The 16,138-nt window shown below is 57.0% G+C and overlaps 1 protein-coding gene across 1 annotated transcript; it reads left to right on the forward strand.

Moving 5' to 3' along the window:
* Positions 1 to 49: 49 nt before the first annotated feature.
* On the forward strand, positions 50 to 9,467 carry pofut1 (protein O-fucosyltransferase 1; the record flags this gene model as incomplete). The annotated part of the gene is made up of 3 exons (XM_080185261.1): positions 50 to 242; positions 2,238 to 2,480; positions 9,265 to 9,467. Coding segments are annotated over 3 exons (625 nt in total), but the record flags the coding sequence as incomplete, so codon positions are not given.
* Between the last annotated feature and the right edge of the window lie 6,671 nt (positions 9,468 to 16,138).

The following is a 16,138-nucleotide window of genomic DNA, read 5'->3' on the forward strand; positions in this document are numbered from 1 at the left end:
AAAATGGTTGATGTCTTGGTGCTGACCGGCTCTCTGCTCTCTTTTCCAGGTACCCGGCCTCTGAGCACCCGGTGCTGGCCCTGCCGGGGGCTCCGGCCCAGTTCCCGGTGCTGAAGGAGCACCGGCACCTCCAGCAGTACGTGGTGTGGTCGGAGACGATCGCCAACCAGGCCGAGGACCACATCCGGGCCCTGCTGGTCAGGCCCTACCTGGGCATCCACCTCCGGGTGGGGGTGGACTGGGTGAGTTGCCCCCACACTGCCCGGCTCACTGGGGTGGGGGGGAGTGGGGGGGGGGGCAGAGGGCAGAGTCGGGGCCCGGACAGGATCTGACATTCCAGAATCAGGCCACTCGGCCCCTCTACCCCCAGCTGGTGTTCCTGCTCCATCCGAGCCTCCTCACGCTCTTAACTCCATCTCCTTCTATCCCTTTTCACCCTCCTGTATTTATCCGGCTCCACCCTCCCCCCCGCCCCCCCCCCAAGCCCCGGGAGTGAGTCTATGCCATTCGTCTCAATACTGGAACGTGAAGAGGCCATTCGGCCCCTCAAGTCTGTCCTGTCACCATTCAGTTACCTTCACTCCATCCAACTTGTGTGGCATGGGTGAGATGGGCCAAATGGCCTACGTGCTGTGCATTCCTTGTCCAGGTACCGGCAGGGACACTCGACTGACTCTCACCCCCGAACCCCACCCCCCCCCCCAGACCCCCATACAGCCCATCACAGCCACGGGGTTAATGTGAATCTCTCTCTCTCTCGACGCTCGCTCTCTGCTTCACTCTCTCTGCCCCACCAATCATCCTCCCCACTCTCCCTATGTCCCTGCCATCCCCCTCCCCCTCTATCTCGCTCTTTCTCTGTCGCTCCCCCCCCCGTCCCGCCCTGTCCCCCCCCCCCCCCCCCCCCCCCCCCCCCCCCCCGTTCTCTCTCTGTCTCACACACAGGCTGCCCAGTGCTCTCCTTGATTTCCCCCGGGCGCTCTGCGATGCTCTCCAGACGGAGGGTTGGGGGTGGGGTGGGGTACAGTTTTAAAATCGGCGGGGGGGGGGGTGGGTCTCCCATTGAGGATGGCAGAGGGGATCTTTCGTCCGTGAAGTGGGGGGGGGGTGCGGGTGGAGTGCGGTCCTCGGTGTTTGGCCCAGTGGGGTGTGGGTGGCTGCATATATCCCAGGCCACGTTAGCAGATTCCTGATTGTCAGGAGTCGGGGGGGGAGCTGGAGAAGGACTTGGACAGGCTGGGAGAGTGGGCAAAGGAGTGTCAGACGGAACACAATGTGGGAAAGTGTGATGTGGGAAGGAGGAATGGAGACACAGACTATTTTCCAAACGGGGAAATACTTTGGGAAATCGGAAACACAAAGGGACTTGGGAATCCCTTGTCCAAGATTCCCTTGAGGTTAATGTACAGGTTGAGTCGGCAGTTCGGAAGGCAAATGCAATGTTAGCATTCATGTCGAGAGGGCTAGAATACAAGAGCAGGGATGTACTTCTGAGGCTGTGTCAGGCTCTGGTCAGACCCCCATTTGGAGTATTGTGAGCAGTTTTGGGCCCCGTATCTAAGGAAGGATGTGCCGGCCTTGGAAAGGATCCAGAGGAGGTTCACAAGAACGATCCCTGGAATGAAGAGCTTGTCGTATGAGGAACGGTTGAGGACTCTGGGTCTGTACTCGATGGAGTTTAGAAGGATGATGGGGGGGGATCTTATTGAAACTTACAGGATACTGCGAGGCCCTGGATAGAGCGGACGTGGAGAGGATGTTTCCACGAGTGGGAAAAACTAGAACCAGAGAGGGCACAACCTCAGGGTAAAGGGACGACCCTTTAAAACAGAGATGAGGAGGAATTTCTTCAGTGGGGAATCTGTGGAACCGCAGAGGAGGCCGGGTCATCGAGTGTCTTTAAGACAGAGATAGAGAGGTTCCTGATTAATAAGGGGGTCAGGGGAAAAGGCAGGAGAACGGGGGGCGAGAAAAATATCAGCCATGATTGAATGGTGAAGCAGATGGGCCGAGTGGCCTAATTCTGCCCCTGTGTCTTATGGTCCAGGGAGGGGGGGATGGGACATAAGGCATCCAAGCCTCAATCCACTAGGCCGTAATGTTATTAATTGGAGAATGGCCTCCCCCCTAGTCTTGTTTGATAAGGGAGTTGTTGGTGTAGTCGGGGAGTGAGGGGGGGGTCTGATGGAGCTGTGTGGTAATCCTCTCTGTCTCCCCCCCCCGCCCCCCCCACTCAGAGAAACGCCTGTAACATGGTGCAGGAGGGCACCGTGGGGCCCCACCTCATGGCCTCGCCTCAGTGCGTGGGCTACGACCGGCAGAACGCTCGGACGCTGACCATGGAGATGTGCCTGCCCAGCCTGGCGGAGATCCAGAGGGCGGTGCGCACCTGGGCGGAGAGGATCGGCGCCAAGTCCGTCTACATCGCCACCGACTCCCAGACCTTCAGCGCCGAGATCGGGCGGGCGGTGGGCGCCAAGGTAAGGGGCAGGCCCGGAATTCCTCCATCCCTTCCCCACACCCCCCCCCAATAAACCCAACACCCCCCCCCCCAATAAACCCAACACACCCCCCCATAAACCCAACACCCCCCCCCATAAACCCAACACCCCCCCCATAAACCCAACACCCCCCCATAAACCCAACACCCCCCCCCATAAACCCAACACCCCCCCCATAAACCCAACACCCCCCCCATAAACCCAACACCCCCCCCAATAAACCCAACACCCCCCCCCATAAACCCAACACCCCCCCCCATAAACCCAACACCCCCCCCCCATAAACCCAACACCCCCCCCATAAACCCAACACCCCCCCCATAAACCCAACACCCCCCCCATAAACCCAACACCCCCCCCATAAACCCAACACCCCCCCCATAAACCCAACACCCCCCCCATAAACCCAACACCCCCCCCATAAACCCAACACCCCCCCCATAAACCCAACACCCCCCCCATAAACCCAACACCCCCCCCCATAAACCCAACACCCCCCCCCATAAACCCAACACCCCCCCCATAAACCCAACACACCCCCCCATAAACCCAACACCCCCCCCCATAAACCCAACACCCCCCCCCATAAACCCAACACCCCCCCCCATAAACCCAACACCCCCCCCATAAACCCAACACCCCCCCCCATAAACCCAACACCCCCCCCCATAAACCCAACACCCCCCCCCATAAACCCAACACCCCCCCCATAAACCCAACACCCCCCCCCATAAACCCAACACCCCCCCCCATAAACCCAACACCCCCCCCCCATAAACCCAACACCCCCCCCCATAAACCCAACACCCCCCCCCATAAACCCAACACCCCCCCCATAAACCCAACACCCCCCCCCATAAACCCAACACCCCCCCCCATAAACCCAACACCCCCCCCCATAAACCCAACACCCCCCCCATAAACCCAACACCCCCCCCCATAAACCCAACACCCCCCCCCATAAACCCAACACCCCCCCCCATAAACCCAACACCCCCCCCCATAAACCCAACACCCCCCCCATAAACCCAACACCCCCCCCCATAAACCCAACACCCCCCCCCATAAACCCAACACCCCCCCCCCATAAACCCAACACCCCCCCCCATAAACCCAACACCCCCCCCCATAAACCCAACACCCCCCCCCATAAACCCAACACCCCCCCCCATAAACCCAACACCCCCCCCCATAAACCCAACACCCCCCCCCATAAACCCAACACCCCCCCCCATAAACCCAACACCCCCCCCCATAAACCCAACACCCCCCCCCATAAACCCAACACCCCCCCCCATAAACCCAACACCCCCCCCCATAAACCCAACACCCCCCCCATAAACCCAACACCCCCCCCCATAAACCCAACACCCCCCCCCATAAACCCAACACCCCCCCCCATAAACCCAACACCCCCCCCCATAAACCCAACACCCCCCCCCATAAACCCAACACCCCCCCCCATAAACCCAACACCCCCCCCCATAAACCCAACACCCCCCCCCATAAACCCAACACCCCCCCCCATAAACCCAACACCCCCCCCCATAAACCCAACACCCCCCCGCATAAACCCAACACCCCCCCCCATAAACCCAACACCCCCCCCCATAAACCCAACACCCCCCCATAAACCCAACACCCCCCCCATAAACCCAACACCCCCCCCCATAAACCCAACACCCTCCCCCATAAACCCAACACCCCCCCCATAAACCCAACACCCCCCCCATAAACCCAACACCCCCCCCATAAACCCAACACCCCCCCCATAAACCCAACACCCCCCCCATAAACCCACACCCCCCCCATAAACCCAACACCCCCCCCCATATACCCAACACCCCCCCCATAAACCCAACACCCCCCCCATAAACCCAACACCCCCCCCCCATAAACCCAACACCCCCCCCCATAAACCCAACACCCCCCCCATAAACCCAACACCCCCCCCCATAAACCCAACACCCCCCCCCATAAACCCAACACACCCCCCATAAACCCAACATCCCCCCCCCAATAAACCCAACACCCCCCCCATAAACCCAACACCCCCCCCCATAAACCCAACACACCCCCCCCATGAACCCAACACACCCCCCCCCCATAAACCCAACACCCCCCCCCCCCCCACAAACCCAACACCCCCCCCCATAAACCCAACACCCCCCCCTCCCACAAACCCAACACACCCCCCCCCATAAACCCAACACCCCCCCCCTCCCACAAACCCAACACACACCCCCCCATAAACCCAACACCCCCCCCTCCCACAAACACAACACACCCCCCCCATAAACCCAACACCCCCCCCCATAAACCCAACACCCCCCCCCCACAAACCCAACACACCCCCCCCCATAAACCCAACACACCCCCCCCATAAACCCAACACACCCCCCCCATAAACCCAACACACCCCCCCCATAAACCCAACACCCCCCCCCATAAACCCAACACCCCCCCCCATAAACCCAACACCCCCCCCCATTAAACCCAACACCCCCCCCATTAAACCCAACACCCCCCCCCATAAACCCAACACCCCCCCCCATAAACCCAACACCCCCCCCATAAACCCAACACCCCCCCCCATAAACCCAACACCCCCCCCCATAAACCCAACACCCCCCCCCATAAACCCAACACCCCCCCCCATAAACCCAACACCCCCCCCCATAAACCCAACACCCCCCCCCATAAACCCAACACCCCCCCCCCATAAACCCAACACCCCCCCCATAAACCCAACACCCCCCCGCATAAACCCAACACCCCCCCCCCATAAACCCAACACCCCCCCCCATAAACCCAACACCCCCCCCCATAAACCCAACACCCCCCCCCACAAACCCAACACCCCCCCCCACAAACCCAACACCCCACACCCCCCCCTCCCATAAACCCAACACCCCACACCCCCCCTCCCATAAACCCACACTCTACACCCCTTCCCACAAACCAAACACCCACCCCCCCACCACAAAGCCAACGCCCCACACCCCCCCCATACAAACCCAACACCCCACCCCCCCACCACAAACCCACCCCCCCCACAAACCCAACAAACCCACCCCCCCACCACAAACCCACCCCCCCCACAAACCCAACAAACCCACCCCCCCACCACAAACCCACCCCCCCACCACAAACCCACCCCCCCACCATAAACCCACCCCCCCACCACAAACCCACCCCCCCACAAACCCAACACCCCCACCCCCCCACCACAAACCCACCCCCCCACAAACCCAACACCCCCACCCCCCCCCCACAAACCCACCCCCCCCACAAACCCAACACCCCACCCCCCCGACAAACCCACACCCCACCCCCACACCACAAACCAAACACCCAACCCCTCCCACAAAGCCAACGCCCCAACCCCCCCCCCCACAAACCCACACCACAAACCCGACACCCCACCCCCCTCCCACAAACCGGACGCCCCCCCCCCCCACAAACCCAACATCCCCAATCCACCACAAACCCACACCCCCCGCCAACAAACCCAACACCCCGCTGCAAACCTCCACCGCCCCCCCCCACAAACCCACACCCACCCACCCCCACCATTCGCCATCCATTGCACCCATAGTCTCCCACCCACATACCTCCCCCCCCGCCGCCACCTACATTCACCGCCCCCCCCCATTCTCCACCCCATCCACACGCGGCACGTGTAGCACAGTGGGTTAGCGCCGCTGCCTCCAGGGAACTCCATTCCACATTCGCCCTCCCTCTCGTTCCCCACCCATACATCTCCCCCACCCTCCCACCCTTACTCCGACTCGTCAACCAAAGGGTTTAATAAAGAAACTTTGTTACTCCGATTCCCTCGCTGTCCCCAGTCATATGACCCGACCTATCAAGTATCCCAGTCAAGCTTTACCTTGAGGCAAAAGTGGAACCGGTGGAATGCTGCATTAGTTCAGATTAAAACAAACACAGCATCAATTATACTGCTTCAGTAACAGTGGAGGAGACTGCCTGCAGGCATGTTTAAAGTATGAAAGAGTGCAGAAAAGATTTACTGGGATGCTACTGGGACTTAGAAAGAGTTGTAGAAATTTTACAGCACGGAAGGAGGCCATCCGGCCCTTCGAGTCTGCACCGACCACAATCCCACCCAAACCCTACTTCCGTATCCCTACGTATTTACCCACTAATCCCATCTCAGCACACGAAGGGCATTTTTAGCATGGCCAATTAACCTAACCCGCACATCTTTGGACTTGATGGATTGAGTTATGAGGAGAGGCTGGATAGACTGGGACTTTTTTCTCTGGAGTGTCAGAGGCTGAAGGGTGATGTTATAGAGGTCTATAAAATAATGAGGGGCACAGATCAGCTAGATAGTCAATATCTTTTCCCAAAAGGTAGGGGAGTCTAAAACCAGAGGGCAGAGGTTTAAGGTGAGAGGGGGAGAGATACAAAAGGGTCCAGAGGGGGCAATTTTTTTTCACACAGAGGGTGGTGAGTGTCTGGAACGAGGTGGAAGTAGAGGCGGGTACAATTTTGTCTTTTAAAAAGCGTTGAGACAGTGACATGGGTACAGAGGGATGTGGGGGCAACTGGGGCTAGTTTGAGGGGTTTTAAAAACAGGGCGGCATGGACAAGTTGGGCCGAAGGGCCTGTTTCCACGCTGTAAACCTCCGTGACTCGAGGCAGAAGGCACAATATCGTGACACCGGGCCCCAATAACACAAAGAATTGTCCAGCACAGGAGCAGCTCTGTGCCCATCACGTTGTCCTATCTCGACTCGATCTCTCGATTCCCCTCTGTCCATGCGTCGAACAGATAAGTCTTAAATGTGGCTTAGGTATCTGCCTCAACCCCTCTCACTTGGCAGTGCGTTCCAGGCCCCCCACCCTCCCCACCACCACCCTCTGTGTAAAAAAAAAACCCCCCCCAGCTCCGTGTACATCTCCACTCAACCTGACCCTCCTTATCCTGAACTTGCGCCCCCTTGGAATTGTCATTTCTACCCTGGGACAAAGCTTCCAACTGTTCACCCTCTCGATACCCCTCAAACTACAGAAGGTCGTGAATGTAGCCCAATCCCATCACTCAAACCAGCCTCCCATCCATTGACTCTGTCTACACTTCCCGCTGCCTCGGGGAAAAGCAGTCAGCATAATCAAGGACCCCACACACCCCGGACATTCTCTCTTCCACCTTCTTCCATCGGGGAAAAAGATACAAAAGTCTGAGGTCCCGTACCGACCAAACCCACCTGGGGCCAGTGGGGGTTTGGTAGGCCCCGTCCTGGGGACGGTGGGGGTTTGGTAGGCCCCGTCCTGGGGACGGTGGGGGTTTGGTAGGCCCCGTCCTGGGGACGGTGGGGGTTTGGTAGGCCCCGTCCTGGGGCCGGTGGGTTTGGTAGGCCCCGTCCTGGGGACGGTGGGGGTTTGGTAGGCCCCGTCCTGGGGACGGTGGGGGTTTGGTAGGCCCCGTCCTGGGGCCGGTGGGGGTTTGGTAGGCCCCGTCCTGGGGCCGGTGGGGGTTTGGTAGGCCCCGTCCTGGGGACGGTGGGGGTTTGGTAGGCCCCGTCCTGGGGACAGTGGGTTTGGTAGGCCCCGTCCTGGGGACAGTGGGTTTGGTAGGCCCCGTCCTGGGGCCGGTGGGGGTTTGGTAGGCCCCGTCCTGGGGACAGTGGGTTTGGTAGGCCCCGTCCTGGGGCCGGTGGGGGTTTGGTAGGCCCCGTCCTGGGGCCGGTGGGTTTGGTAGGCCCCGTCCTGGGGACGGTGGGGGTTTGGTAGGCCCCGTCCTGGGGACGATGTGTTTGGTAGGCCCCGTCCTGGGGACGGTGGGTTTGGTAGGCCCCGTCCTGGGGCCGGTGGGTTTGGTAGGCCCCGTCCTGGGGACGGTGGGGGTTTGGTAGGCCCCGTCCTGGGGACAGTGGGTTTGGTAGGCCCCGTCCTGGGGCCGGTGGGGGTTTGGTAGGCCCCGTCCTGGGGCCGGTGGGGGTTTGGTAGGCCCCGTCCTGGGGACGGTGGGGGTTTGGTAGGCCCCGTCCTGGGGCCGGTGGGTTTGGTAGGCCCCGTCCTGGGGACGGTGGGGGTTTGGTAGGCCCCGTCCTGGGGCCGGTGGGGGTTTGGTAGGCCCCGTCCTGGGGACAGTGGGTTTGGTAGGCCCCGTCCTGGGGACGGTGGGGGTTTGGTAGGCCCCGTCCTGGGGACAGTGGGTTTGGTAGGCCCCGTCCTGGGGACGGTGGGGGTTTGGTAGGCCCCGTCCTGGGGACGGTGGGGGTTTGGTAGGCCCCGTCCTGGGGACGGTGGGGGTTTGGTAGGCCCCGTCCTGGGGACGGTGGGGGTTTGGTAGGCCCCGTCCTGGGGACGGTGGGGGTTTGGTAGGCCCCGTCCTGGGGACGGTGGGGGTTTGGTAGGCCCCGTCCTGGGGACAGTGGGTTTGGTAGGCCCCGTCCTGGGGACGGTGGGGGTTTGGTAGGCCCCGTCCTGGGGCCGGTGGGGGTTTGGTAGGCCCCGTCCTGGGGACGGTGGGGGTTTGGTAGGCCCCGTCCTGGGGCCGGTGGGTTTGGTAGGCCCCGTCCTGGGGCCGGTGGGTTTGGTAGGCCCCGTCCTGGGGACGGTGGGGGTTTGGTAGGCCCCGTCCTGGGGACGGTGGGTTTGGTAGGCCCCGTCCTGGGGCCGGTGGGTTTGGTAGGCCCCGTCCTGGGGGGATATTGGGGCCTATCTTCTCTCTCTCTCTTTGTCTGTGTCTCAGCCGCCTCTCTTTCTCTCCCTCTCTCCCTTGCCCCAGGTGAAGGTGGTAAGCCTACAGCCGCCCCTGCCCCAGACGGACCTCTACATCCTGGGCCAGGCCGACCACTTCATCGGGAACTGCGTCTCCTCTTTCACCGCCTTTGTCAAGAGGCAGCGGGACGTCCAGGGCAAACCTTCCTCCTTTTTTGGCATGGACTATCCCCCAGGCCCACGGGACGAGCTCTGAGCCCGGGCAAGTGAGGGAGGAGGGGGCTGGGGGCGGGTTGGGTGGGTGAAGGGGGTACATGATGAGCTCTGAGCCCTGGGGAGGGGACAGAGAGAGGGGGCAAGGAGCAGCTTAGTGAGGGGGGGGGGTAGGGGGTACATGATGAGCTCTGAGCCCTGGGGAGGGGAGGGAGAGGGGGCTGGGACAGCTCGGGGATGGGGGGGGTGGGGGGTCAGGTTTTGAGGACGCAGGGTGGGGAGGGGCTTCTCTGAAGCTACCTGGACCCCCCCCACCCCCAGATTAGAGAATGCACAGCTTCAACTGAGGGGAGGGGGTGGTGTCGGAGGAATTCATGCCCCACCCACACCCACACACACCCCCTCACACACACTCTCACACACACTCTCACATACACCCCCTGACACACACACACACCCACACACACCCCCTCACACACACTCTCTCACACACCCACACACACTCTCACACACACCCACACACACTCTCACACACACACCCACACACACCCCCTCACACACACACGCCCTCACACACACACACCCACACACACCCCCTCACACACACTCTCTCACACACCCACACACACTCTCACACACACCCACACACACTCTCACACACACACCCACACACACGCCCTCTCACACACACGCCCTCACACACACACGCCCTCACACACACACGCCCTCACACACACACGCCCTCACACACACACCCCCTCACACACACACCCCCTCACACACACACCCCCTCACACACACACCCCCTCACACACACACACCCCCTCACACACACACCCCCTCACACACACACCCCCTCACACACACACCCCCTCACACACACACCCCCTCACACACACACCCCCTCACACACACACCCCCTCACACACACACCCCCTCACACACACACCCCCTCACACACACACCCCCTCACACACACACCCCCTCACACACACACCCCCTCACACACACACCCCCTCACACACACACCCCCTCACACACACACACCCCCTCACACACACACACCCTCACACACACACCCCCTCACACACACACCCCCTCACACACACACCCCCTCACACACACACCCCCTCACACACACACCCCCTCACACACACACCCCCTCACACACACACCCCCTCACACACACACCCCCTCACACACACACCCCCTCACACACACACCCCCTCACACACACACCCCCTCACACACACACCCCCTCACACACACACCCCCTCACACACACACCCCCTCACACACACACCCCCTCACACACACACCCCCTCACACACACACCCCCTCACACACACACCCCCTCACACACACACCCCCTCACACACACACACCCTCACACACACACACTCCCACACGTGCCCTCAGATAAACACACTCTCTCAGGCACTGGTCCACTCTCTCACTCTCTCTCACACTCTGAGATCTCTCAGATGCACGTACACAGTTTACACACGGTCTTTCTCACACAAAGTAATACTCCCTCTCGTGAAGACAAACACTAACTCTCAAATACTCTCTCTGTCTCTCGATTTCTCTCTTCCAGTCTCACTATCTCTCTGTCTGTCTCCCTTTGACTCTCTGTCTCTCTTTCTGTCCTTCTCTATGTCCATCTTTCTGTCTCTCTCTCTCTGTCTTTGTCTCCCTATGTTTCTCTGTCCATCCCTCTCTCCGTGACTCTGTCTCCCTGTCTCCCTCTCTGTCTTTGTGTCTCTGTCTCTCTCTCTCTCTGTCTCTCTCTCTCTCTCTGTCTCTGTCTCTCTCTCTCTGTCTCTCTCTCTCTCTCTCTGTCTCTCTCTCTCTCTCTGTCTCTGTCTCTCTCTCTGTCTCTGTCTCTCTCTCTCTGTCTCTCTCTGTCTCTGTCTCTCTCTCTGTCTCTCTCTCTCTCTCTCTCTGTCTCTCTCTCTCTCTGTCTCTGTCTCTCTCTGTCTCTCTCTCTCTCTCTCTGTCTCTGTCTCTCTGTCTCTCTCTCTCTCTGTCTCTCTCTCTGTCTCTGTCTCTCTCTGTCTCTGTCTCTCTCTCTCTCTCTGTCTCTGTCTCTCTCTCTGTCTCTCTCTCTGTCTCTCTCTCTGTCTCTCTCTCTGTCTCTCTCTCTGTCTCTCTCTCTGTCTCTCTCTCTGTCTCTGTCTCTCTGTCCCTCTCCCCCACACATGCACTTTCTCATAGTGTTTCTGGGCGAGTGATCAGGACCCTGACTTGGGGGCACTAAGAGGCAGCAGGCCGGAGGGAGGGGGTGCGTGAGGCCTACCGGCTGTTGGTGAAGCCTCAGCCTCGCTTTACCCCGAGGAGCCAGTATAGGGTTATCAGGAGGGATCATGGAGCTGGGATTTGCACCAAGGACCAAGACTTCATGACGTGATTAATAACTAAAAAAGAACTCCGCCTCTGTAACGGATTTATTTTTAGGTGACCAAGAATAAATTGTTTATTAATTGTAATATCTTCCTTGTCTTCATTGCACCAGTCAGAGCGATCAAAGATCTTAACTCTGTATCTAACCCCGTGCTGTCCCTGTCCTGGGAGTGTTTGATGGGGGGACAGTGTAGAGGGAGCTTTACTCTGTATCTAACCCCGTGCTGTACCTGTCCTGGGAGTGTTTGATGGGGGACAGTGTAGAGGGAGCTTTACTCTGTATCTAACCCCGTGCTGTACCTGTCCTGGGAGTGTTTGATGGGGGACAGTGTAGAGGGAGCTTTACTCTGTATCTAACCCCGTGCTGTACCTGTCCTGGGAGTGTTTGATGGGGGACAGTGTAGAGGGTGCTTTACTCTGTATCTAACCCCGTGCTGTACCTGTCCTGGGAGTGTTTGATGGGGGACAGTGTAGAGGGAGCTTTACTCTGTATCTAACCCTGTGCTGTACCTGTCCTGGGAGTGTTTGATGGGGGACAGTGTAGAGGGAGCTTTACTCTGTATCTAACCCTGTGCTGTACCTGTCCTGGGAGTGTTTGATGGGGGGACAGTGTAGAGGGAGCTTTACTCTGTATCTAACCCCGTGCTGTACCTGTCCTGGGAGTGTTTGATGCGGGACAGTTGATTCTGTAAATATGATGTGTTGCATTCCGAGACAGCTTGTCTCAGTGATTGTAAGATGAACAAGCCAACCGGATTTCCTTGATCTGGGTCTGGTATCTGTAACTGGAGAAGACAGCATACTTTTCTCCGCGTGCGCTCAGGGACGCCTATCTGGTGAGGCAGTGTATCTGATGATTCACTCAATGTGGCAATCTATTTTCTCAGCAACTGTTCCCCTTATATTTCAACCAGTCTGTGAGATGAAAGCTATAAACATGCACTACCTATTACTGTCACCCAATAGAGGGCAGTGACATTCACACTGCTGTAACTTTGACCAGGAGGAATCAACAATTAATTTATCTTACAGCCCCTGATTCTGGTCATGCTAAATTGTCCCTTAGTGTCCAAAGATGTGCAGGTTAGGTGGATTGGCCATGCTAAATTGCCCCTTAGTGTCCAAAGATGTGCAGGTTAGGTGGATTGGCCATGCTAAATTGTCCCTTAGTGTCCAAAGATGTGCAGGTTAGGTGGATTGGCCATGCTAAATTGCCCCTTAGTGTCTAAAGATGTGTAGGTTAGGTGGATTGGCCATGCTAAATTGCCCCTTAGTGTCCAAAGATGTGCAGGTTAGGTGGATTGGCCATGCTAAATTGCCCCTTAGTGTCTAAAGATGTGTAGGTTAGGTGGATTGGCCATGCTAAATTGCCCCTTAGTGTCCAAAGATGTGTAGGTTAGGTGGATTGGCCATGCTAAATTGCCCCTTAGTGTCCAAAGATGTGCAGGTTAGGTGGATTGGCCATGCTAAATTGCCCCTTAGTGTCTAAAGATGTGCAGGTTAGATGGATTGGCCATGCTAAATTGTCCCTTAGTGTCCAAAGATGTGCAGGTTAGGTGGATTGGCCATGCTAAATTGCCCCTTAGTGTCCAAAGATGTGTAGGTTAGGTGGATTGGCCATGCTAAATTGCCCCTTAGTGTCCAAAGATGTGCAGGTTAGGTGGATTGGCCATGCTAAATTGCCCCTTAGTGTCCAAAGATGTGCAGGTTAGGTGGATTGGCCATGCTAAATTGCCCCTTAGTGTCTAAAGATGTGCAGGTTAGATGGATTGGCCGTGCTAAATTGTCCCTTAGTGTCCAAAGATGTGCAGGTTAGGTGGATTGGCCATGCTAAATTGCCCCTTAGTGTCCAAAGATGTGTAGGTTAGGTGGATTGGCCATGCTAAATTGCCCCTTAGTGTCCAAAGATGTGCAGGTTAGGTGGATTGGCCATGCTAAATTGCCCCTTAGTGTCCAAAGATGTGCAGGTTAGGTGGATTGGCCATGCTAAATTGCCCCTTAGTGTCTAAAGATGTGCAGGTTAGATGGATTGGCCGTGCTAAATTGTCCCTTAGTGTCCAAAGATGTGCAGATGGGGGGGTGGGTGGTGAGGTTTCTATGATTCTGTGGTCTGTGCGTGAGCCAATCACAGCCAAAACTCTGTCCCTTTAAATGTCCCTTTAAAGGTCGCCAAGCTAACAGCCGGAGTGTGAGAGAGAGATAGAGAGAGCGCCCGACTGTAACTGGATCCCTTCCGTCCCCGGGGGAGGGAGGAGGACAGCTGCTTCCAAAACCCCCCCCTTCCCGGACCACCGTCCCAACTACCCGACCCAATCACACGCTGTGGTGGGCCCCACACACACACAAAGTGGACGGCAAGTTTTGTGAGTGGATCGGCCAAGGTGGGGGGGTTTAGAAATGGGGGGCGGCAGGCTGGCTGTGAGTTTGCAAATCGTCCTCTTCGTCTCTGTGGTGGCAGGTAGGCTGATGTTTACCGCTGTTATCGCTCTGGAGCGACCCCCCCCCCCCTACCCCCCCACTCCCCCCCTACCCCACCCCCGGGAATGACCAGGCAGACTTAAAGCGGCAATGCCCAGAACTGAGGGTCTTGTACGATGGACAATTCGTCAGTCAGAGTGCGGAGCTGACCACCAGGACAGGGCAGCCGTGATTGAGAAGTCGGCACGTTTCCTCTCTCTCCCCCCCCCCCCCCCCACCAACACCGTCTCACGCTCTTCCTAGGGACCAAAGACACGCACCGGGGACCCGGGTTCGATTCCTGACCTCGGGTCACTGTCTGTGCGGAGTCTGCACGTTCTCCCCATGTCTGCGTGGGTTTCCTACCGCAGTCCGAAAGACCTGCTGGTTAGGGTGCTTAGTGTTACCCGAACAGGCGCCGGAGTTGTGGGGGGGGGGGAACTAGGGGGATTTTTACAGTGACTTCATTGTGGTGTTAATGTAAGCTGACTTGTGACCACAAGAAATAAAACTGAAGTTAAATTCTCCCTCAGTGTTAACCAAACAGGCGCCGGAGTGTGGGGACTGGGGGATTTTCACAGTAACTTCATTGCGGTGTTAACGTAAGCTGACTTGTGACAATAATAAATAAAATTAAACTTAAATTCTCCCTCAGTGTTACCCGAACAGGCGCCGGAGTGTGAGGACTAGGGGATTTTCACAGTAACTTCATTGCGGTGTTAACGTAAGCTGACTTGTGACAATAATAAATAAAATTAAACTTAAATTCTCCCTCAGTGTTACCCGAACAGGCGCCAGAGTGTGAGGACTAGGGGATTTTCACAGTAACTTAATTGCGGTGTTAACGTAAGCTGACTTGTGACAATAATAAATAAAATTAAACTTAAATTCTCCCTCAGTGTTACCCGAACAGGCGCCAGAGTGTGAGGACTAGGGGATTTTCACAGTAACTTCATTGCGGTGTTAACGTAAGCTGACTTGTGCAATAATAAATAAAATTAAACTTAAATTCTCCCTCAGTGTTACCCGAACAGGCGCCAGAGTGTGAGGACTAGGGGATTTTCACAGTAACTTCATTGCGGTGTTAATGTAAGCCGAATTATAACAATAATAAATCAAATTAAATTTAAATTCTCCCTCAGTGTTACCCGAACAGGTGCTGGAGTGTGGGGACTGGGGGATTTTCACAGTAACTTCATTGCAGTGTTATTGTAAACCGACTTGTAACAATAATAAATAAAATTGAAGTTAAATTCTCCCTCAGTGTTACCCAGACAGGTGCCGGAGTGTGGGGACTGGGGGATTTTTATAGTAACTTCATTGCCGTGTTAATGTGAGCCAACTTATAACTAGAATAAATAAAATTAAAGTTAACATCTCCCTCAGTGTTACCCAGACAGGCGCCGGAGTGTGGCATCTAGGAAATTTTTACAGTAACTTCATTGCAGTGTTAACGTAAGCCTACTTGTGACGCTAATGAATAAACTTTAAACATCAAAGCTTTGAGCCCCCTTGCCTATCAGTCCAGACAACACAAGCTATAAATAAATAACTCCTGTACTGATGGCCTGTGGCGTCGCTCTGTGTGAGGTTGAGGTTATTGGGGACATTCAGAATAGAAAGATTATCGGCAAACATCCCCCCCCTCCCCCCCGCACCATCTGGGAGCTGGGAGTTACAGTGAGGGGGGTGTGGGGTATATCAGAGAGTGTTACAGTGAGCGGGGTGTGGGGTATATCAGAGAGTGTTACAGTGAGGGGGGGTGTGGGGTATATCAGAGAGTGTTACAGTGAGGGGGGGGTGTGGGGTATATCAGAGAGTGTTACAGTGAGGGGGGGGGTGTGGGGTATATCAGAGAGTGTTACAGT

Source organism: Carcharhinus amblyrhynchos, unplaced genomic scaffold (assembly GCF_965287045.1).
Source record: "Carcharhinus amblyrhynchos unplaced genomic scaffold, sCarAmb.v2.hapA chromosome_1437, whole genome shotgun sequence".
In the NCBI taxonomy this organism is placed as follows: Eukaryota; Metazoa; Chordata; class Chondrichthyes; order Carcharhiniformes; family Carcharhinidae; genus Carcharhinus; species Carcharhinus amblyrhynchos.